Below are 22948 nucleotides of genomic sequence, written 5' to 3'. Positions count from 1 at the left end.
ATGTAAACATTTGAAACAATTCCAAAACAGCACAAAATGTTTACAAATATAGCAATTGTAGCAATAGCAATTGTTAATTAGATATACTGGGTACAGTTTTAACATTAAACAACTTGTCATTTATGGGAAAATACCTAATTATAACTTTTTGTGTCTTTTTTTTTATCCAATATATTTAGCACTTATAAGATGATATTATTTTGGAGGACAGAAAAAAATTATTTAAGAGAGAAAAAAATACTGTTAGAAAAACAAGCAATGACTTGTTATATAGTTACTGAAATACAGCTCTTATGACTTCCCGCCTCCCATGTGACAACTAGCCTCGGCGTGCCCTACATGTTGAATTTTTAATACTAACCTCTAGGTGGCAACCAATACAAATGAAGCGACTGAATCCGAGTCACAATGGTCGCATATTTAACCCTCCATCCCCGACGAACGCACAAGTCCGTTGGATTCTCAAAACAACAACAACAACACTTTAATAAATCTAAAATGCTGTAAACCAATGCTTTAGAGAAGTGACATTGGGACAGATAGTAGAGGAGGCGTGGTCGCTTATGAATATTAGCCAGAGAGGCGTGGCTTGGCTTTACCTGAGACTGCTCTGAGGAGCGTGCAGCATGCAGCGCAGTACACAATCAGATCTCTGAAGCAGAGACATCATTAGCGGCACAACAGGGGATCATATGGAAACACAGGGTGACTGATGCTCACTTTTTTCTGAAACAGCCAGGTAATGTAACTACAGAGTTTATGATATATCTTTGACATTTTGCATGTGCTTTTTATAACATCTGTGTAGTTAGGCTATTAGTAGGTAGCCTATCTTTGCGCATAATCTGTAGTAATATAAACGGAGCCTGCTGGGATCTCTACACGCAGGTGAAGGTGACTGGGAATGAGTGCCAGAAGTGTCCTTTAAAAATACCGCAGTGGTGTGCAATCTTATCTTAGACCACACGCAGGCACAACTAAAACACTTTTATCTATCTATCTATCTATCTATCTATCTATCTATCTATCTATCTATCTATCTATCTATCTATCTATCTATCTAATAGACTATATTTGTTTAAATCTGATGCTATGAGACCTGATTTGTATGAAGTGAAGGGTCCTGAGTGATTAATCAGAGATGTCAGTATAGAGCTTCTTTTTTTATAGAGTTGATCAGGGGTTGAGAAATGCATATGTAAAATTAGAAATTTGGTTCATTGTAGCATTTATAAATGTAAGACGTAATTAATACAACCCTGCTAAATTAATATTAATTATTAATACAATTTAAACTTAATAAATTGGTAGCATGTATTTTATATGTGCAGTCTTTAGTTGGATCAGAGGTTGTATTAACACTGTTCATGTCCTCGGTTTATTTCCTGTGCTGGATTAAGTTATTATTTTTAATATCTTTTCTATACAAGTAAAATTGCATCACTATGACAGAGAACGACAGATGGAGCAGGTAACATTTAGGTCTACTAATGTGACTAAAAGACGCATTTAGAAATTCAGACAGCAAATCAGTCTAGAATCATTTATTAAAAAAAAAAAAAATTCTAGTGCATTCTTGAATGGTTCAGTTCCCATTACATCAAATAAAACATTATTTATTTTACATATCTCACCCTGAATGAGAACTGGTTATAATGTATGATGGAATGGACGCATGAACTATTTTGACATGCATAATTATGAGTAGCATTTCAGGATGCAGTAATCAGTATTGAAAGTTCTCATTTCTTCAGAATCTCTCATGACTCTTTCAGCGCAGCTAAACTAGATTAAGTGCAGATGGAGAATTAGTGAGATATGCCATAAAATCTCACATTTGGGCGATTGGAGGTACTTCTTCACCATCTGCAGAAATGTCAGACTGGAAATATAGTATTTATATTGTTCAACTGACAGATGGCTATATCAGAAATGATTCCTTATTTTATAACTCTCTATGCTTAATGCTTCTGTATGTACTAAGTACAGTATATAGAGTATTATATGCAGGCTGGCAAATTTACTTTTGTAATGTGATGTGTTTAGATTGGCGTGTCTCTTGTCCGTACTACCCTGAGCAGGGTGCTTAATGTAACAGGAGAAGTGTTAATGCTTATGTGTTTATGGTACAGTATATGTCTGAATAGATGGAGTGATATGCATTAACCCAGCAGCTTTCCAGTAAGAAATTGGAGCAAAGCAAAGCCATTTATATTCACTTCAATATGATATATAGTGGCTGCATCCATTGTATCTGTATCCACTGCATCCATATCTATTTCACCATCACAAAATGCTGTTTCTAGACAACAAACACATTTAAACGATACCTCATAATATACAAAGAATTTCTGTGACACTAAGTGTTTTGAAATAAAGTTTACTCACTATAAAGTGAATCAAAAGCTACAAAATCTGCTTTTGAGGCAGTTCTCCAGAGCCAAAAATTGTGCATCCTCCACAATTGTACATCATGCCAGAAAAAGATGAAAATTTGCTGAAAATGTACTCACCCTTGGACCATCCAAGATGTAGATGAGTTTGTTTCTTTGTCAGAATAGATTTGGAGAAATTTAGCATTACATCACTTGCTCACTCTCAGAAAAAAAGGTACAAAAGCTGTCACTGGGGCGGTACCTTTTCAAAAGGTACACTTTTGTACATTTTAGGTACTATATGTAAACTTTAGGTACTAATATGTACCTTTAAGGTACCAGTATGTACTCTCCAGGTACTAAGGTAGGCCTTTTGAAAAGGTACCGCCCCAGTGACAACTTTTGTACCCTTTTTTCTGACAGTGTACAGTGAATGGGTGCCGTCAGAATGAGAGTTCAAACAGCTGATAAAAACAGAGGGTGAGTGGATTTTCAGTCATTTTTCATTTTTTGGTCGAACAGTTCATTTAAAATGACTGACTGGACTTCAGCATGACCAAGTAAAATCTTTGTATTGTTTTGTTCAAAGGTGTCCCTTCAATATGAGCCATTTATTGTCATCTTATATGCATCATGTGCTTGGAAAGTGAAGAAAATGGGTTTGTTGCTTTGAGGAAACCTCATGGAAATGTTGCAGTTGGTGCATTTTTATCCAAATTTGTAAGTATTTTATTAGTTTGTGTGTTTCCTGAGAAACAAGCACCATGATGTACCAGCTACAGGAACGTTAATTGTTTTGCACATTTTCATGCAATGTGGTTTGATAATAGCATTTGATACAGTAGACATGCATTGCACTATGAGATGTTTAGTGAATGCACTTGTGTATGACGTGTTTTCTCATCAAGCCATCTGCTCTCGATATGTGTCTCGGGAAGGCAGAGACTTACTCATTTTTTCTTGCCAATGCAGTGGGAAACCTTTGACAGAGCAAGGATGAGTTAGCAGCCCATGACTGCACTGCTGGAAGTGGGAGCTTGTTCTAGTGAATCAGCATCCATTACACAACAACATCATCTTCAGCAAAGTACTGCTGGAGGAACCTGCCTGGATCTTAGCAGAACCTCAGTATATCCTGTTGATCATGCGGCAGACCAAACAGCCCAACTTCATGCTGATGGTGTTTGGATACCTAATACCTATAATTTGGGGTTTTCCATTTGGACCAGTTCTTGATATGGATGTCACCCCCAGGACAACTGTAAATGTCAGTGGTAAGGCTCTTTACATGTAATTCAGTGTTGTGTGCTAGTCAGAACTGAATTGTAAATGCCTTTTGAAGCTCATTTCGATTCCTGAATTTGAACTGAGTTTGAATTGAGGTAACAAAGAGGTTGCAAAATTCAGATCTTAATGTTTAATTGAAATGCAAAGAATTTCATATGAATGAATGTTCGTCTTTATTGAATTAACACTTTTGAAAGACTGAAATTCATAATTTTAAACTTAAAGCTTGATGTTTTTTAGATTCTTATTACATTTGATTTTCTTGTTAAATAAGATTTGTTTAAATATTATACCTCGAATTACACATCATGCATTAACTTTGGTGTTTACGTAGTTTCCATAGTCAATAAAAGTATCAGGTGTGTCTCTCTTCATTTAAAGGGCTGTGCTGATTGTGTTTGACACTGTTTTGCCTGCAGTGCTGGAGGCTATGGCAGTTCTCTGGATATTATTAAACAGCCCTTCTCACTTGTCCTGGCCCAGTTCACGAGATTCACACAGCAGATGCTGTGAGAATATAAAGTGAGGTTAGGCCACACTCACTCCTGTGAGGTTAGCCTGGACTAACACATGGGCTCTCAGTGTGTGATGGATTTGAAACATATCCATGATAGTGTATCATGTAGTGTTTCTTTTTTTTTTTTTGAAAGAAATTAATACTTTTATTCAGCATTAAATTGATCAAAAGTGACAGTAGATATTTACAATGTTACAAAAGCATTCTATTTCACATAAATGCTCTTCTTTCATCAAAAAATCACACTAACACCATCGTTTAAGCCAGTTGTGCTGTTTCTGGCTGGTCAGGATGCTCCAACAAATAGAGCGATGTTTTGATAGCCCCATAGAGCCAGTGTTCACATTTTTAAGTGGAATCAGCCAATGAATGACGAGAATATGAGATACGAAAGCATTTTAACATCATTAAAATGATATACATCACCTTTTTACTTCATTGCATGTAAGATAATTGACATACTTGTAAAATGATTGAGAATGTTATGACATCTTCTGTACATCTTTACCCACTCAGGTGCTTAAACTTAAGTGTTGCTAAAGTTTGCTGCTGCATAATGGCTCATACAATCCATTCGTGCCGATGATTTGTGCTCAGACACTGCAGATCTTGTTCGTGTAATTTTGTCTTCATTATTGTATTTTATTCCTTGCCCTGGTTGACTCAAGTCCTTGACCTATATTTTGGCTCTCTTGAGATGAGAGGGAGAGCTAGAGCATACAGAGAGAGAAGGGAGAGTGTACAGACATGCATGTAAGAGCGTTGAATCTCTGCTAAATCACGCTTGTGTCTTACAATATGTCTATTCGGAGAGAGTGTTAAAATGTTGAATTCAAGAAAAGATCATTTTGTGGGTGTAACGAAAGGTGCTAACTTGCTTTAATACTTTGCTGTAGTGGGTTTGAGTACATGGAGTGTTTTCTTTTTATCTGCAGGTCGTTGGGTTCATGGCTGTCTGGTTTTCATAGTGCTTAGCAGACCTGAAATAATGCTGAAATGAAATATGTATACATGTGTAATTCGTCTGGGGTAGCGGGGTGAGGAGAAAAGTGCATCTGGGGTCTTAAGAGACGTCTGCATGTATCTCTTGATTTTTTCTGTGTCTGTCTATTGAATATCTAAGACCTTGAGTAATTTTAGTATTTTTATTAATTAATTAAATTATTTATTTATTCTATTACTGTTAAAATAGAAAAGTTATGTTAAATTGCAATAACTCATTGGTCAAATGGTGTGGGTAGTTTCTGTTGAACGTTTGATAAATAAAATCACAGTATGAGAGTTATCGTGTAAGGTCAGGAGACATTTCAGTCGAGGCAAACTGCTGCGGAGAAAAAGCTAGATCTATATTTACTGTTTGAGCAGAAAGGTAAGATTTCCTGAAAACACTAAGGATCACAGAAAAGACACTTAAAATGCATGCCTCACGTTCACTGTTTGTTTTAAACATGCTTTAAGAAAAATAGCTCTCCTCCGGGACTCATAAAAAGGTAGGCTTGATAAACCAAAACCACAGAATCCAGCCCTCTGATGGAGGGGGTTTTATCTGCGTGGGGGTTGCTGTTGTCTTGGTGACAGGATTTAAGTGGTGCCATCTACTTCCTTCTTTTTGTACAGAAATAACATCAATAATAAACATACATTTGTGGTTGCTTACATTGGCATCATGGTACAGATTATATTTATATTATGCAAAAAGGGTTTAGTGTGTCTGAAATTTATTTTATTGTTCTGGAATTACTTTTTTTTGTATTTTCTCTGCATAAATGCTTTTTCAAAACCAGTTTTGATTTCTTCTCCAAAAAAAAACAAAAAACAAAAAAAAAAACAACGAATTTCCCTGATGTGAAACAATTTTTAAAATGTATGACTCTTTTCAAGTTCTTTTTGTATTGTTTTACCAATTTTTGTCTTAATTTTTTTTTTTTTTTTTTTACTATTAATTAGCATGCTAATGCCAAATGTTGCACTTTTAAGACTAGCAGTGTCTGAAATCGCATATTAGTAAGTACAATTTTTGGATTGAAACTTTGTGATCGTTAAAAAATAGACGTACATCCGCCATGTTATTAATGTCACATGACATACAAGTGTCAGTTGTGTCACTTCACTGCCATTCACAAATTCTCTCGTGGCTTTATGGGATAGTAAAGTGTCCACTGAATGTGCACTAACGAATGTTAGTGGAAGTAGTGGGTCATCCAGGTGCATTTCATCTACTGTTTAGACGAAATGAATACTATGAATTCGGACATAATGCTCTTTTCACATTCTGTTTTTCACCTATAGTATAGTATGGAAGTAGGCATATTCATATGCAGCAACTGTATCAAATTAAAAAATGTCTAGCATTCTGTTAGTATTATTCATATTTATTTTTGTGTCATCTCTGAAATCTCATTCGTCTAGAATTCCAGATTACCTGTGATTAGCAGCATTTTCACTATTGTGGACAGACAAATTACTAATCATCGGGAGCTTGGTTTACACTTGATTTGGACTTTGCCACAATGTTAACGACCAGTTCACTGCCAAGAATTGGAACCAATCAATGACCATTATTGCTTTTTGGACAAGGTGTTTATCAAAAGGTGGCTGAAGCAGATCTGTAGTTAGCTCACTTTAAATTATTTGAAATGAAAAGCATATATTAAATGTCAAGTCATTTAATCAAGTATGTATAAAAAAAATCTGGGCTCATATTACTTTATTTTGGTACACAATACAATACAGAGCTCTGTTTGTGTTAGTATGTGTTGTGGTACTGTGAGATGTAAGATTATTAAGATTAAGTATATTTATGTGTAATGTTGATCACGTCTGAAGCTGACTGTTCTCACCCAGTGTCAGTATTTATTTAGTCAGTGCTTGCCCCCTAGCAAACACGATTCCGATTGGACATACGAGCAACGCGTCTGCCTGGCCAGGTTTGTTTGGACCAGGGTTGGAGTGAGTCAACAGTCAAGTCTCAAAAACACACACAGATGCTACAAAGATGCATGGGTTTGTAGCATGAGGTGAGAGCTACAATTCTTAGCCCTTGTAGTGTGTCCTTGAGCCATAACACAGCCTCCCACACACTGTCATATTTTCATATGTCATGCATTTATAGCCACATATACTGTAATATTAGAAGAATACAAGTTCATACATATAAACTGAATGCAAAATTTGTATATTACCAGCTTGGCACCAAGGTTGTGTGGTTGAAACTTGGTTCCAGTGTTCATTCTAGGGAACAGTAAACAAACCACACACTGCTAGAACACAACAGGAGGCCTTGGGCGCTGTGTTGACTCTGCTCATGGATTTGTTCCCTCACTGATGGACAGAGTCAGTCTGTTTTTATAAGCTGGTGCGGTAGGGCAGTTTGTGCACTAGCAGGCCAGAGGCTATTTTTCGTGAGACCCGAGACCCTTGTTTGCCGTTATGTTATGAATAACAGCAGTTCCGAAAGAAAGTGTTTTTTAAAAATTGTGATCATGGAGTGCTGCAAATAATTAGATGAAAACTGATTCATTGACACACAGTGTGCATGTCATACTGGTGTAATTTTGTTTTTTTAAGCCTATACACCTATGCAGAAATTCCATAGAAGAAACATTTTCTGTGAACAGTTCTTAAAAGAGGCATTTTTTAGTGTGAAGAATTTTTTAATTATCTATGTAAAGGAACTTTTGTGCAGTGGAAAGGTTCCATGGATGTCAGATGTTCTTCATGGACCCATATATGCCAGTAAAGAACCTTTATTTATAAGAGTGCAACGTAGGAACCCTCTTGTTGGTCCCCTAATTTTAAACAGAAATAAATGCAAATAGCCTAAAATAAATAACATAAATATATTCTTTATTGAAGATTTCCATGTACATTTACAGTTTAAAAAAATCATAAGTAAATTTCTTAACACAAAATAATGACAGCATTTTTAAAAACCATAACATTTTAATCTGCATATGAACATTTTCAGTGAAAGCATGCAACAGGGAGCAGTAGTATTCTATAACTGTCCTGGTATTCCTATACATTGCAAGCTGATTAACTGAAATATCTTGTATTTTCATGTTTTAATTTTTAGCTTTAAATTGGGACTAGAGCTTCTGGCCATATACATATATATATTTTTTTATAAATCAAATTTATATAGCACCTTTCATACAAGAAATGCAGCTCAAAATGCTTTCAAATAAAACAAGCACTACAATAAGAATCAATTACTTTGTATGAAAACAAGTAAAAATACCATAATTAATAAAACAATAATTAATATAATATTTATAATGATAAAAAAGGATGAAATTAGTATACATAAAATGCATTAATGTTAAATGATTGTTTAATATTGATTGTTATGAATTGTAATGCATTTTGAAAATGTGTATTGTGAAAAGCGCTATACAAATAAATTTGAATTGAATTGAATACAAAATGCTTCAGAAAAATAATTTGCTGGTTAAAGTAAAAAAAAAGTTTTTTAATCTTCTTACTATCTATTGGTAATGTGACAAAGACTGCATCCCCAATATTCTTTTAAGTGTTGCTGGAAAGTTTTTTTTTAACAGTTTTATAGTCATCATATATATATATATATATATATATATATATATATATATATATATATATATATATATATATAGTAATTAGTAACTAGTCATTTTGAGTCTCAGGATGGTGGTAATGAGATATTTTAACTTGCATTGATATGAAAAAAGTGAGACACAAATGAGACAATATAGCAGCAGCGGTATGTTGCCATAGACAGTGCCCAGATATAGAGTTTAGCAGTCATTATATGAAAATATTTGACCACTCAGTGCCATGATTGACTAATTAAAATCAAGTATTCCAGAGACAAACATGTCAGATGTTTATAATATGGGACTCTCTTATAATTTCTAGCAACGTACATCCAAATTTCTGTATTCTCCCTTTTCTTAAATCCTGATATGTGATTATAAAAAGTAATAGTGGTGTGGATGTGTGTGTATGAGTGGCTGTGTGCACACATAGTCCAAGGACACACAAGCTTTGGGCTTTTGTGTGATCTCTCAGTTTATCGTCAGCACTGAACTCATCACTGTGTGTGTGTTACAGTCCCCGTCTTTCTCTATCTACACAATGAGACACAAGGATCAACAACACAAACAGAATGTCGTCACTTTGCCTGAGGTCTTGAATCGTGTTTGCATGACTTAATATTTTCTTTCCTGTTATGAGTAATTTTAGCCCTTGGCCCTCCCACTCGCACAGCAACCCCCAGGTCTGTTGCGACCTTTCTTTGATTGACAGTTTAGATCCTCATGGCCTTGACTTTTTGGTTTATACTGTCACTCATTTTCACGCTAGCTCAAACAACACTAGACCTGCACTGCTTTGTTTTAGTGTTGATATTTGTAAAATATTACTGTCAGAGCTCATAATGTGTATCTTTATGCAATGTCATATAAATAACCAGTCTGTAACCCCTCTGAATTAAATCTCAGTAAGCTGTAAGCTGTATGTATTTGATTCTTTAAAAAGAACCAGCTCATTATAATAATTCGTTAAGGAACCAGACTGCACTTTGTATGGTTTTGTATGGTTTTGATTCACCCAAAAAATTTGGTTGCGCTGTATGCCTTAGGATTCATAAAAAAAAGCCAGAGTCATTGGTTGCACTGTAAGCTTTTGGTTCACTAAAAAGAACCGACTCACAGTCAGGATTTAGACTACACTGGTTTTACCTTATGTTTTTGACTCACCAAAAAGAACCAGCACACAAGAGTCATTAATTCAGAAATCGGACTGCTACACTGTTTTCTCTATATGCTTTTGATTCACTAAAAAGAACTGGCTCATAAGAGTCATTCGTTTTGGAATTAGACTACACTGGTTGTGCTGTATGCTTTTGGTTCACAAAAAAGAATCGGCTTATAAGAGGCATTCGTTAGGGAATAGGAAAACTCTGGTTGCTGCTCTGAATTAAAGACTTTATATATGCAATACAGACACAGTGCACTCGTATGGCGGAAAAAGTGCCACCTTACAAAAAAAAAAAAAGAGCCAATCATAGTCATGGTGTCACTGCAGCTGCAGTTAGAGACTTTGGTTGTCATAGAAACAGTCAGTGTCCTGAGATGTGCTTATGGCTGCACAAGCACATTCGCTGGACCAAACTGAAAACCAAACTGCTTTTGTAATGCTATTTGAGCATAAGAAAAAACATTTAAGGGACAATTTATGTCAGACTTTGTTGATAATTGGAAATGTGAGTGTGGCAGGCAGTTTTTGAGATTTCAGGATTTCTCCATTCAAGTAGAAGGCGTTCAGAGGTGCGGCGAATATGGCCAATAAGTGAACAGACTTTACTTGAAAGGGACTGTCTGTATGCTTTTGATTTACCAAAATGAGCTGACTAATTAGTGTTATTCATTCTGTAATTGGAATACAATGGCCATACTATTTGTTTCTCTCTCTGAGAGTATTTTAGTACACTACTCAGAAAGAGGATGGAAAATATGATCACTTTTCAATTCTGATTCCAAATCTTTTGTGTTCCAAGCTCACATACTGGATTTATTGTATATTGTTGCTGATGTAGACTTTAGCACCGTGTTTGGGGGATGGGTGTTTTGAGAGTTAGGGGAAGGGCATTTGAGGGGTACCATGGTTGATATGTGGCCTAATACTGCCAAGTCTCATCAGCATAGCCCACCCGTCTCTTAGTATGGGGCAGGCAATCTCAGCATGCAGTGTTGTAGATGGGCGAGTCCTTAACCTTCAGAATTTGCCTGGGTTTACTTTATGCCCTTAATTTGAGGAAGCAGACCACTCAAATACGTCAATATTTCAGAAAGACACTTTATCATTGTACATAAAAACAGGAAGTGTTAAATCCAGTACTTTTTTACAGCACCTCACATTTTTTTCCCTCTTTCTTTTTATTATGCCAGCCTTTGTTTTTTTACAGTGACGTTAGATCTTAGTTTGTGGTGAAGCTATGTCACATTAATGCAATTCATTCCATAACTTCTCATGCTGCTGAATGGAGCTTTGCTTTATTATTATGTTTTCATGGTCATGTTTTCTTTGTTGCCATTTGATACGGATTCAGCTCTCCATCTGTTAATCTCAGTTTAAATATTTCCAATAATAGACCAAACAGTGTAGAGCTATGAGTGGATCTCTATGTTGTTGACATGATTTAGTAATGTTTGTCTCTGTTTTTTTTTTACTGGGTCTCTCTCGCTGTTCACAGGGCTGCTGGGTTGTAATCGTTTCCATGGAGCTGCAGTGAACTATAGCTCTCTGTTACTGGAGGATGGACCAGGGTTGTTGTATGTTGGGGCCAGAGAAGCCATTTACAAACTGGACACCACTAACATCTCTGACACAGATATCTCTCTATCTGTGAGTTCTGCCTTTGTCACAATAAGGTTCAGTTTTTTTATTTCTCTACCTAATGGAGTTGGGCTGATCATAGCTGTTGTCCACATCTATATAACAGCTGGAATGGGCAGCGTCTGCTGAACAGAAGAGGCAGTGCCTGAGCAAAGGAAAGAACAATCAGGTATTGCCATTCTTGATGTGTAGGATATCCTTCCCTAAATCTTGCAGCTCAATTGAATGTCATGTCATTGATTGATAAGTTCTGGTAAAATGAATAGCCTGAATTCACTTTAAGTTGCTTTAGGTAAAAGTTTCTTTTAAATGGATCTATAAATGGAAAACCACATCTGAAGTGCTGTATAGTGCTATATATGATGTATAGACAACCGTACAGGAAACCATATATCACTTGCTCAAAAGATTCTTGTGCACAGTTGACATAAAACAAGATGAACATTGATTTTCCTGACAAAGGCAAAATTGATGGTGGTTTTGATGTAAAGAAGTGAGAGTGAGAACAAAATATAATCCATATATATATCGATTTTCTTCAGTTAACATTTATTTTATTTCAAGTAACAATTTTTTAAATGGGTTTAGTTAACAATAAGAACCTTGATTCACACTCTTAAACAATAATAAAACATTTTTGACTATTGGCAGTTGTCTCCACAGCACCCCCTAAAGTCTGCATATGGTACTGCATAATGTATCTATTTATTTTTATTTATTTTATAATATGTGTTCTAGAATAATTTCTTGCTTGTTTCATCACAGACTGAATGCTACAATCATGTGCGGTTCCTGGACAGATACAATGACACTCACCTATACACCTGCGGGACACATGCCTTCAGACCACGCTGTGCTTACATAGTGAGACGTTTACTCTCTCATTCTATACATCAAAGTGCAAAGGAATTGCAGTCATGAATGTTTTATATAGTACTATAAGATAGAGCATGGTGCTTTGAAATCTCCTTGTTTTGGTCAGGATGTGGCACGCTTTACCTTTGTGCGTTTTGAGGAGGGAAAGGAGAAATGTCCTTATGACCCTACAAAGGGCTACACTGGATTTATAATAGGTAAAGATTCATAACCTTATTTCATAACTTGCATGTTTCTTCTAGTGTGACCTATAAGATTTGCTGTTACAGATGGTGAGATGTACTCTGCCTCCCAGTATGAGTTTCGCAGCATCCCTGATATACGACGTAACTTTCCCTTCCCCAACTTGCGGACAGATGATTCCCCAACACGATGGCTTCTGGGTTAGTTGACCATTATTTGAAAAAGTAGAATGTAAATGGTGTTTTCCTGTGCAACCGTAAAGTTTGAGTATTGTAAGTAGTTTCTAGGGCATTGCTAAGGTGCTCTGACTGTTTTTTTTTTTTTGCATGTTTCTTTTTAGTTGCTATGGTATTCTGAATGGTTACTTGCTAAGGCTTAGGTCCGTCTGTTAATGTTCTATTTGTACTTGCTGTCTCATCTGCCAAACAAGAATCAAATAGTCTGATTGTTTAGAAAAGTAATAGCACAGATATAACATTAAAAGGAACAGAAGATCCCAAAAGAGTCACTATATTTTAATCGATAAACAATGTTCTTTGAAACTTCCCAGACACACATGAAGATCTGTAAGGCTCATAATTGGTCCATTGTGGTGTGGGCAGCAGTTAATGCTGATGTTCTTTCTCGTAGAGTCAGATTTTGTTGGCTCAGCGTTACTCAGAGAGAGCATCAACAGCTCCATTGGGGATGATGACAAACTCTACTTCTTCTTCACGGAGAGGAACACAGAACCAACAGCTTACTCCAGTCAGACCAAAGTGGCCAGGGTGGCCCGTGTGTGTAAGGTAAAGTTCAGGATATATCTTGAGTTGAGCACATGAAGAAAAACCGTTGTATGTTGTTCTGTGTTTTTTAAATCTGGTGTTCAAATTTACATTATCGCTCCTAAGTACAATTCAAATGAGTTAAAATTAATCCAAGCTCCATGACAGCGCCAGCCTGACCTCATGTGCCACACATTCCTGGAGGTTCAATGGTTTGCCATTGTTGCCGGGCAGATAAAGCCCCACTACCCGAACTATCACTCTCGCTCTTTTTCCTTCTCCCACACATGCTCTCCCACCTGCATTACTCTCATCTCATTTAGTGTCTTCATTGTGCTCGGATAAACCACGCAACATTTTCCCCTCACCATTATATCTTCATTTATATCAAGCCTGCATTCACTCTGCAGCTAACACTTCACAGCTCTGGGAAGCAGGTCAGGTCCCTTACTGTTTGACTTACTGAGTTAGGAGGGAAAGAAGCTCCAGTCCAAAGTAGGCCACACACATCCATGTGCCTGATTACACACATGTACACATCCACGCGTACACACTACTCTTCAAAAGGTTGGGTTGGTAAGATTTGTAATGTTTTTTGAGAGAAGCCTCTTATGCTCACCAAGAACATACCATAAAATTGCGATTTTTTTTTTTGTTTGTTTGTTTGTTTTTTGTTTTCTGTTTTAATATATTTTAAAATGTAATTTATTCCTGTGATTGCAAATCTGAATTTTCAGCAGCCATTACTGCGGCTTACAGTGTCACATCAGTGTCACATTTATTTGAAATAGCATAACATTATGGAAAGAAAGGACATGACGTACTTGGACTTTGTGTGTAAGTTAAAAACACCAGTCTTACCCCAACAAACAAGTTTTGGTGTAAGTTCAATCAGCTTCAAGAAGATGTTGAAGAACAGTTAGAAGATGTTTTAAATTAGTCCAATTTGTCTTCTAAATGTAGGCAACTCTTACTTACTATACTATAAATATCTTCTGTTGACTTGCACTGCGTTCAGTGACTGAGAAATTATTCTGACCAAGCAGGTTCACCGAGGATCACCCTAACAGTGAATAGTGCACAAAACAACAATAAAAGTTAAATAAATTGCTAATGAGTACTGCAACAAACTGTTAATACTAAGCAGTATCCCTATAAGTTACCATGTTTTAACCAAAAAAATTATAAATTAATTATCAGAAGCAAGAGATTATGGGTGTTTCATCAGCCACAAAGCACAGTATAATGCTTAGCCTAATTTCTGCTTTGCATTAGTTTAAGATTCCGTAGAAAATACACACACACACATACACACACACACACACACACACACACACACACAAAAAAAAAAAAAACTTAAAGAAAGATGTGTTGTCCACAATTAAGGTCCAAATAGCAATTTTACGTAGGGTACTCTAAAGTAAATATTGCTTTTCAGTGTTTACGCATCATAAATACATTTTATAGTAATTATGAAAATATTTCCTGTCAAAGTAAAAAAACATGCCATGCTGGGATAATGGCAATAATGAGCAGGAGGAAAATGATTATTGTATTGCCCCAGATGTCTTCATGAGCATATGTAACACTGTACATTCTCTGTAATTCTCATTTTTCCTCTCTAATCTGTTTCTCTACATTTCAACTATGATATAGTTTGCCTAACAGATTGGAAGTTTTTTCTACAGCCAAGTATACACAGTGTGCTTTTTTAGAAATAAAAAGAATGAAATTGCCATTTTCAGTGACACATATATCTGATACTTAGATCATGTGACAACATTGCTAATAACTTTTGTTATGGAGAAACTGTACAGAAGTATCTATTTCCTTTACTCTTATATTTAAACCATCCTCAGTTCTGGTCTTTCTTCTTCTTGACTGAATGTGAACTGACACCACAATTAGCCTGAAGGCCCTCATGTTACTACTAAAGTCAGAAGGAGTCTGTTTCTGAGCAGAATGCTGTTAGCACATTTAGGACAGCTTTTTGTGCCCACAACTGTGTCATCTGAAGCTGAATGTTTAATTCAGGAGAGTTTTACATACCAGTGCTTGGTGCATTTGGCTGTGAACTGCTCTCAAGGGTATATGTGAATTATGCAAAATGCCATGGGGTGGGTTGGTAGAAATTCCCACGGATAATACTTCTCAGTATACCTCTGTTTTGACAGTTGACAGGAATTTGCAGTGTGATGCAAAGCTACCTTATCATAATTTATCATTTAAACTCAATTATATCACATCCCTTTAGATTGTAAGATGGAGCGATATTGTGTTCATCATTTGTTAATATTTCTACAGCTAGTGTGACTCATGCCCCTGAGGAGACCGCTTTCAAAGAACTGCAGACTTCACATAATACATATGTATATCGTGTCGTTCCTACTGCTCTATTGAATTAATAAAAATAAGCCATATTTTTACATGTAATTTGCTTTGATTTTTATGTCAGATGCTTTTTGTTTGTCTTTCACAGGGTGACATTGGAGGGCAGAGGACTCTTCAGAGGAAGTGGACATCCTTTCTCAAGGCCAGATTGGTGTGTGCCATTCCTGATTATGAGCTTCATTTCAACGTCCTACGCAGCGTTTTTGTCGTCGAGGGAAGCAACGGACATGACAGTGCCTTTTATGGTGTTTTTGGACTTGAGTGGTGAGAAAATTCACTTGGACTGTGAACCTGGAAAAGGTTTTGTACCATTTAAAACAGAACTGGGAATGCCTTTTTAAATACCAGTTCAGTTCCTGGATTTGAATTATGGTACCAAACAGGATACAATTTAAAGTGAATTAATTTTGTCACCAATTATAATTTTTAATTTTGTCTAGGAAGGCAAGGGATGGATGGATGGATGGATGGATAGATAGATAGTAGTCAAAAAGTAGTAAAATTGGTAACTGTAGTCATGTTGTAACTGTGGCACCACACTGATTTTGCTTAAAATGTAAGGCTGCAGTTAAACCTAAGCCTTTAGTTTTAGTGGGTTGAATGTTTTACAGTGAGAGGAGTGCTGCAGTCAAATGTGATGTGAACAGAAGTAGCATTAATCTTCTAGCATGTGACCCTGTTATCTTCATTCTCTGAGTTTTTTTGACTATTTTAGCATGAAAGCTGATCTGTATATATTCCCATGTGCTTTCCTCACCATAGCAGGGACACTCACAATAGGACACAGGACACTGGCCCAGTATTTGAATTGGCAGAATAGAGAGAGAGAGAGAGAGTATGCAGAGTCATGCTACATTAAACTGCCCTTTAAATGTCTACAGACTAGTTGGGGACCAAATTCTCCTATCAAACCCATTTCCAGGTAGTAAACAGGACAGAGCATTGAGTGGCAAACCCATTTATCGGCCTGAAGGGAGTAATAACATTAGTATTTCATTTTGAGACTTCCTAGTGTTGTGTCCCACATGTGAAAAAAGTGCAATGGGTTTGTTTCTGTGCTTTATTAGCTTTGTCTTTCGCTATAAGGATACAGGTTCAGTCAGATTCACAGTCATTTGTAAGTTTAGAAAACACTCCTTAAGATATGACAGCTTGATTTCTTCTTCATCAATCACACACAAACGAATTAGTAAATAATTCACTAAATTTGCCCAACAACATGTAGACATTTGGTCTTTCAGCAATGTTTGCAATTCCACAATGGTGTCAATACCATAAAATTCTGTATTTATAACCTGGTTGAAGGAAAATCAAAAATGAATTACCCCATGATTAACTTACCCACAAGCCAGGTGTATATGACTTTCTTCTTTCAGACAAATACAATCGGAGTTATATTTAAAAACGTCCTAGCACTTCCGAGCTTTATAATGGCAGTGAATGGGTGACTCTCTCTCACACACACACACACACACACACACACACACACACTGGTTAGCAGAATCTAGATATTACGGTTTATAAAGTTTTAAATATGGATATTTTTCTTACAAAAACACATCAGTTCACTTCAGGAGGCCTTTATTAGCCCCCCGGAGCTGTGTGGAGCACTTTTTATGATGGATGGTTGCAGTTTATTGGACTTCTATTGGACTATTGAATATCATCCATTCACTGCCATTATAAAGCTTGGAAGTGCTAGGATGTTTTTAAATATAACTCTGATTGTATTCGTCTGAAAGAAGAAAGTCATATACACCTAGGATGGCTTGAGGGTGAGTAAATCATGGCGTATTTGGGTGAACTATCCCTTTAAGGAAACATTTTTATGCTTAAGTTTTATTAAATCAGGAAACTTCCTTTAATCTCTCCCCCTTTTTCATTCTCTTTCTTACTGCTAGGAGAAATGTTAAGATGTCTGCAGTGTGTCAGTATTCCCTCAGAGATGTCCAGATAGCTTTTGATGGGCCTTACATGGAGCTACAGGACACCAAATGGAGGGAGTACACTGGGAAAGTTCCAGGACCGAGGCCTGGTTCGGTGAGATGCAAAATAGTCTCATAAACTGTCACTCTCTAATATCTAATATCTGTTATAATATGACAGCTCTTTGGGACTCGTATTGGAGTCTTGCATTGTTTCTATTTTCACTCTTCTCGGGAATGTTACATAACAGTGGCCTTGTTTCTCTATAGTGTATAACTGATCAGCATCGTGCCCTGCTCATAAATTCCTCCCGGGATCTCCCTGACAACGTACTGAATTTCGCCCGGAGACATGCTTTAATGTCCAGACAGATCCAGCCAGTGGGAGGACGTCCTGTGTTGCTCCAGAGGAGCGCAAACTACACCAAGATCGCTGTAAAACAGGTTGTGGGTTTGGATGGACGTGTCTATGACATGCTCTTCATTGGAACAGGTAAAAGTCAATTTCCTTTGTTAGTTATTATTATGATATTGAGATTAAAAAGATCATTTTGATTGATTTTTGATTGTGATATTAAGATTATAACAGTTTGGTGTTAGTAAGATTTTTTTAATGTTAAGAAATAGTCTCTTATGCTCACCAAGGCTCTATTTGTTTGAATAAAAATACAATAAAAACAGTAATATTGTAAAAAATATTATTACAATGAAAATACAAATTTTCTGTTTTAATATATTGTAAAATGAAATTTATTCCTGTGATGCAAAACCTCACACCTGCCATTACACCAGTTTTCAGTGTTACATGATACTTGAGAAATCATTTTAATATGCTGACTTGCTGCTCCAGAAATATTTCTTATTATTATCAATGTTGAAAACAGTTAATATTTTTATGGAAACTGTATATTTGGGTTCATACCTTTCGTATGCCTCTCTCCAGATGAGGGGTGGTTACACAGGGCAATAAAGATCAGAGACCGTGTTCACATCATTGAGGAGCTTCAGCTGTTTAAGAAGAAACAACCAATCAATAACATGGTGATATCACATAAACAGGTACATGATACACCTAGCACCCATTAAAAACCAGCACAGAATCCAGGCATATAGTACAAATGCTTTTAGATGCGCCAAAAATCTTAGGATGTGCACTTTTGTTCAACAGAACAGTATATATGTGAGCGCTGCCACCGGAGTGGTGCAAGTACCCCTGTCATCCTGTGAGCGCTACACCTCCTGTTATGACTGTGTGTTTGCACGAGATCCGCTCTGCGGCTGGGATGGTAGAGTGTGTGCTGAAATAGCAGCTTATGCTAACAGGTAAGTGCAGGCATCTGGTGTTTTTAATAACAGTTTTCACATATGTACTGTGTATGTTACTATAGTCCAAAAGTAATTTTTGTGTCAATGAACTTTCAAAAAATTACTAGGGATGCACAATATAATATCACCATATCAGATACCAGTATTGACCTTTTATTGGCAGATATTGGATTTATGATCTCTGCTTATTTTGAGATTTTGATTCAAACAGTATATTTTTCTATAGCAGATTTTAAAAAAAAAACAATTATCTTTATTGGGTATATTTTATGCTATAATGTTGCGATGCCTAAATTAACTAGCATACAAATGTTTTATTTATGTTGTAGTTATGGTTTTAGTTATTGTTTTGCATGATTATTCTTGTGTGTAGTTCTTATTTAGTTAGTTAGAATTGTCAGAATTATAATATCTGGGAAATAAAAAAAAAAAAATGAAACTTTTTATACGATTTATATAAATATTTTTATTTTTGTAGTTTTTCATGATACAGTATATAATAAATATTTATTTTACATGAAACTGTATTTTGCATTATTTTTCAAAAAAAAAAAAAAGACAATGGATTTAGCTGTTTTTGTCTTGTATATTTGTGACCCTGGACCACAAAACTTAGATCTTAGGTGTCAATTTTTCAAAATTTAGATTTATAGAGCATATGAAAGCTGAATAAATAAACTTTCCATTGATGTGTGGTTTATTAGGATCTGACAATATTTGGCTGAGATACAACTATTTGAAAATCTGGAATCTGAGCGTGCAAAAAAATCAAAATAGTGAGAAAATCACCTTTAAGTTGTCCAAATGAATTCGTAGCAATGCATATTACTAATCAAAAATTAAGTTTTTATATATTTACGGTAGGAAATTTACTAATTATCTTCATGGAACATGATCTTTACTTAATATCCTAATGATTTTTGGCATAAAAGAAAAATTTATAATTTTGACCCATACAATGTTTTTTGGCTATTGCTACAAATATACCCCAGCGACTTAAGACTGGTTTTGTGGTCCAGGGTCACATTTATGATAAACAGTGGAGGTCATTGTGTCTCCACAATTATAAGCCTGCCTTGAATGGAAATACACAAATGAGGAATATTGAGAAATTAACAACTTTAGGCATCTTAAATAAACCTCTGATGGTAAACTTTCCAATGAGATAAAAGTTGCTAGAAGATGTGCATCAGTGAGAGTCAGATTATTGTTCTTGCAGTGTGATTTAAACCATGTAATGCCAGCTGGTGAGTAAAGTGACTCATTTTCTTGCTAAAGCCAATTTTTAGTTTCATTGGTCTCTTGTTTTTAATTTTCAGGCCCAGTGTCCGAAATACCTTCACAGTGTGTTCTGCATTCTTCGATTAATGACTTTAATAAGTGCAACTCTGTGTCTTGTAGATACAGTCTCGTCCAGGACGTCCAGATGGGAAGCAGAGGCTGTACTAATATTACAAGCGATGGTGTGTTTGCATGTGAATCATTTCTGAGCAGCCTAGTCAGGTGACTTTTAAGAGTAGACTAATAATGCCTTACATTACATCTTACAGGTTTTGTCATGCACCGGACACGTGCAGTGATGGCAGGAGATGATGTTCTGTTACAGTGTGAAATTCGTTCTAACCTGGCCACCCCTCACTGGACGCTGAACGGTCAGAAGCTGCTAGGTTATGGTGTAGACTTCGGCTACCGCACCGGCAATGATGGCCTCCTTATCATTGGAACTCAGAATCAGCAAAGTGGACACTACCGCTGTTACGCAGTAGAGAACGGTGTCTGGGTTCCCGTTCGCAGTTACTTGGTACAGGTCCAACCCGTTCCACCTCCTGCATCACATCCTTCAGGGAGCCCAACGGCTTTACCCGAAAGTTTATTCACCACCGCAACTGCGCCAACTCTGAGTCCTTCCAGCGGCCCTGTCGAGCAGCTTCTGTCGCCCCCACCGGGGCTGTTGCCTTCTGGACCGGAGCTCCAGAACTACAGACACATGGAGGCTATGTATATCTCTCTGGTGGCTGTTCTCGGTGGGCTTTGTCTGGTTCTAACGGTGGTCCTCCTGTACGTTAGCTTCTGTGCACGCAGCTCTCCCAATGCCAGAAAGTACTCCCAGCAAGCTCTGTCTGTAAACACAGCAGCCGAAAGAAAGAGGAGCTCTCACTTTGAGCTTAAAACCATCTCCAGCCACTGCAATGGCAGAACGGAGGGGTGTAGCAGAGCGATGTCAAGAGACGGAGAGTTTCTACAGATCGTTCCAGTGGACATCCAGACCACGCCTAGCAAGGAACCTCCGCCCGCGCCGCCACTTCCTATGCCGCCGCCCCTGCCCGCATCGGAGTATACCAATGGTCTGTCAGCCACGTTGCCCAGTGTGCTAAGAAAGATGAACGGGAATAGCTACGTGCTCCTGAGGCAGACGGACACGGAAATGACGTCTCCGCTTTACCACTCCTTCACCGAGGAGCTCAACAAGATTCTAGAAAAGAGGAAACACACACAGCTGGACATCCAGCCAGATGAGAGCTCAGTGTAGCATGATCTCGCACCACTACTATATCGCCCCCTTGTGGTGTGGAGGCTTACATTTTGTATAAGAGCCAAGAGAAACATGTTTTGAAGTTCTTCATGGTTTCTCGATATACAACTTCAGCCTTTGAGAATCTCGTGAAAATTTTTCTGAGTTTGGTCAAATTTACTTTGAATTTCATAGACATCAAATGTAGCTAAAGACACTTAGATTGTGGACCTTGAAGTGTAAAAATCACAAGATGATCTTCAATCAAGTACACGCAAGACATAAGAGAAGTAAGGAGGAGGAGAAGTAAGAGACTTAAGAACACTGTCCAAAGACTTTCTCAGCAAAGAAATGCACATTTGTACATAGTCAATGTGGTGTTATTGCTCAAATGCAGACGTTTACAGATTTTTTGTTTTTGCTTAATTGCACCTGATTTAAAAAACAATCATTTTATTATCAAAGTACTAATAATCAGAGCATTTTCAAAACTTCCTTGCTAGTTCATTAATAATTCAAAAAGAGTTTGGGTTTCGAGCCTATTGGCAACATTTCATGAATGTGAGGGCACAGGTTTTTGGGCTTTGGACTTTTTACACAGTTTCACACTAGATTGGAGTCAGATTGCAGGAGCAGTGAGTGTAAGCACGTGCATCAGTGACATCTATACAGATACAGAGGTGGTCATTTTCAGAGCCACTCAGCTGTAGAATTCAACGCCTCCTTCAGGGATGAGTTGTGTTTCTCTTTGGCAGTGTGTCAGGAGTGAATAGATCTCAAATTGGAAGAAACACTCTCTCTGATGCATGATTACCCTGTCGAATGAGATGCTCACAAACGGAAGTAAAAGCCCAAATGCCAGGACGTTTGAAGTTTGATGAGTTTGCATTTAGTTTATTTTTTGCATTTTGAATGCATGACAGTGCACCTGGTTAATTGACTTTTAAACCTCAGACATAAATGTATTTCTATTAGTGCTGTCAGTTTATTATTGTAATTTACTAAAATGAATTTGTTAAACTCTGATGCACTAGAGTTCAAATGTTTGGGGTTAATGGGTTAAGTTTCTTCTTATGCTCACCAAGGCTGCATTTATTTGATGTAAATACAAAAACAGCAATATTGTGAAATACTATAACCATTTTTTTTAAATGTAATTTATTCCTGTGATGGCAAAGCTGAATTGTCAGCAGTCTTCAGTGTCACATGACCCTTCAGAATTCATTCTGATATGCCAATTTGGTATTCAGGAAACATTTCTTATTTTTACCAATGTTGAAGACAGTTGTTGTTGTTTATATTATTTTTTTGGAAATCGTAATACATTTTTTGCAGGATTCTTTGATGAACAGAAAGGTCAAAATGCATTTTTTTTAAATATATATTTTTTGTAACAATATATTTACAGTCACTGA

At 36.7% G+C, this 22948-nt stretch overlaps 1 protein-coding gene across 3 annotated transcripts; it reads left to right on the top strand.

Annotated features, from left to right (window-relative positions):
- Positions 1 to 383: 383 nt before the first annotated feature.
- LOC109084723 (semaphorin-4G-like) lies at positions 384 to 22692 on the top strand. Of its 3 annotated transcripts, XM_042767936.1 has the most exons (17): positions 384 to 739; positions 2799 to 2855; positions 2965 to 3095; positions 3348 to 3649; positions 11414 to 11565; positions 11663 to 11725; positions 12322 to 12420; positions 12539 to 12629; positions 12702 to 12815; positions 13246 to 13400; positions 15859 to 16034; positions 17672 to 17810; positions 17966 to 18188; positions 18639 to 18754; positions 18864 to 19018; positions 20423 to 20484; positions 20572 to 22692. In XM_042767936.1, exons 4-17 carry the CDS (start codon positions 3520 to 3522, stop codon positions 21549 to 21551), a joined length of 2655 nt encoding a protein of 884 aa, XP_042623870.1. In that variant the 5' UTR covers positions 384 to 739; positions 2799 to 2855; positions 2965 to 3095; positions 3348 to 3519; the 3' UTR covers positions 21552 to 22692. The 3 variants fall into 3 exon arrangements, with proteins under 3 accessions (XP_042623870.1, XP_042623871.1, XP_042623869.1); XM_042767937.1 differs by lacking the exon at positions 2799 to 2855; XM_042767935.1 differs by lacking the exons at positions 2799 to 2855; positions 2965 to 3095.
- Positions 22693 to 22948: the final 256 nt, after the last annotated feature.

Source organism: Cyprinus carpio, chromosome A12 (genome assembly GCF_018340385.1).
Source record: "Cyprinus carpio isolate SPL01 chromosome A12, ASM1834038v1, whole genome shotgun sequence".
Taxonomy (NCBI): domain Eukaryota; kingdom Metazoa; phylum Chordata; class Actinopteri; order Cypriniformes; family Cyprinidae; genus Cyprinus; species Cyprinus carpio.
The sequence above is the reverse complement of the archived record's forward strand: the minus strand, read 5'-3'. Positions and strand labels throughout refer to the sequence as shown.

What these genes read in the sequence shown, in the direction of transcription:
- LOC109084723 (XM_042767935.1), top strand. Translation starts at nt 3,520, where the DNA reads ATGCGGCAGACCAAACAGCCCAACTTCATGCTGATGGTGTTTGGATAC. An exon ending in CTACACTGGATTTATAATAG is followed by an intron (nt 12,630 to 12,701) that starts GTAAAGATTCAT and finishes TTGCTGTTACAG; the next exon opens with ATGGTGAGATGTACTCTGCC. An exon ending in CATGCTCTTCATTGGAACAG is followed by an intron (nt 18,189 to 18,638) that starts GTAAAAGTCAAT and finishes GCCTCTCTCCAG; the next exon opens with ATGAGGGGTGGTTACACAGG.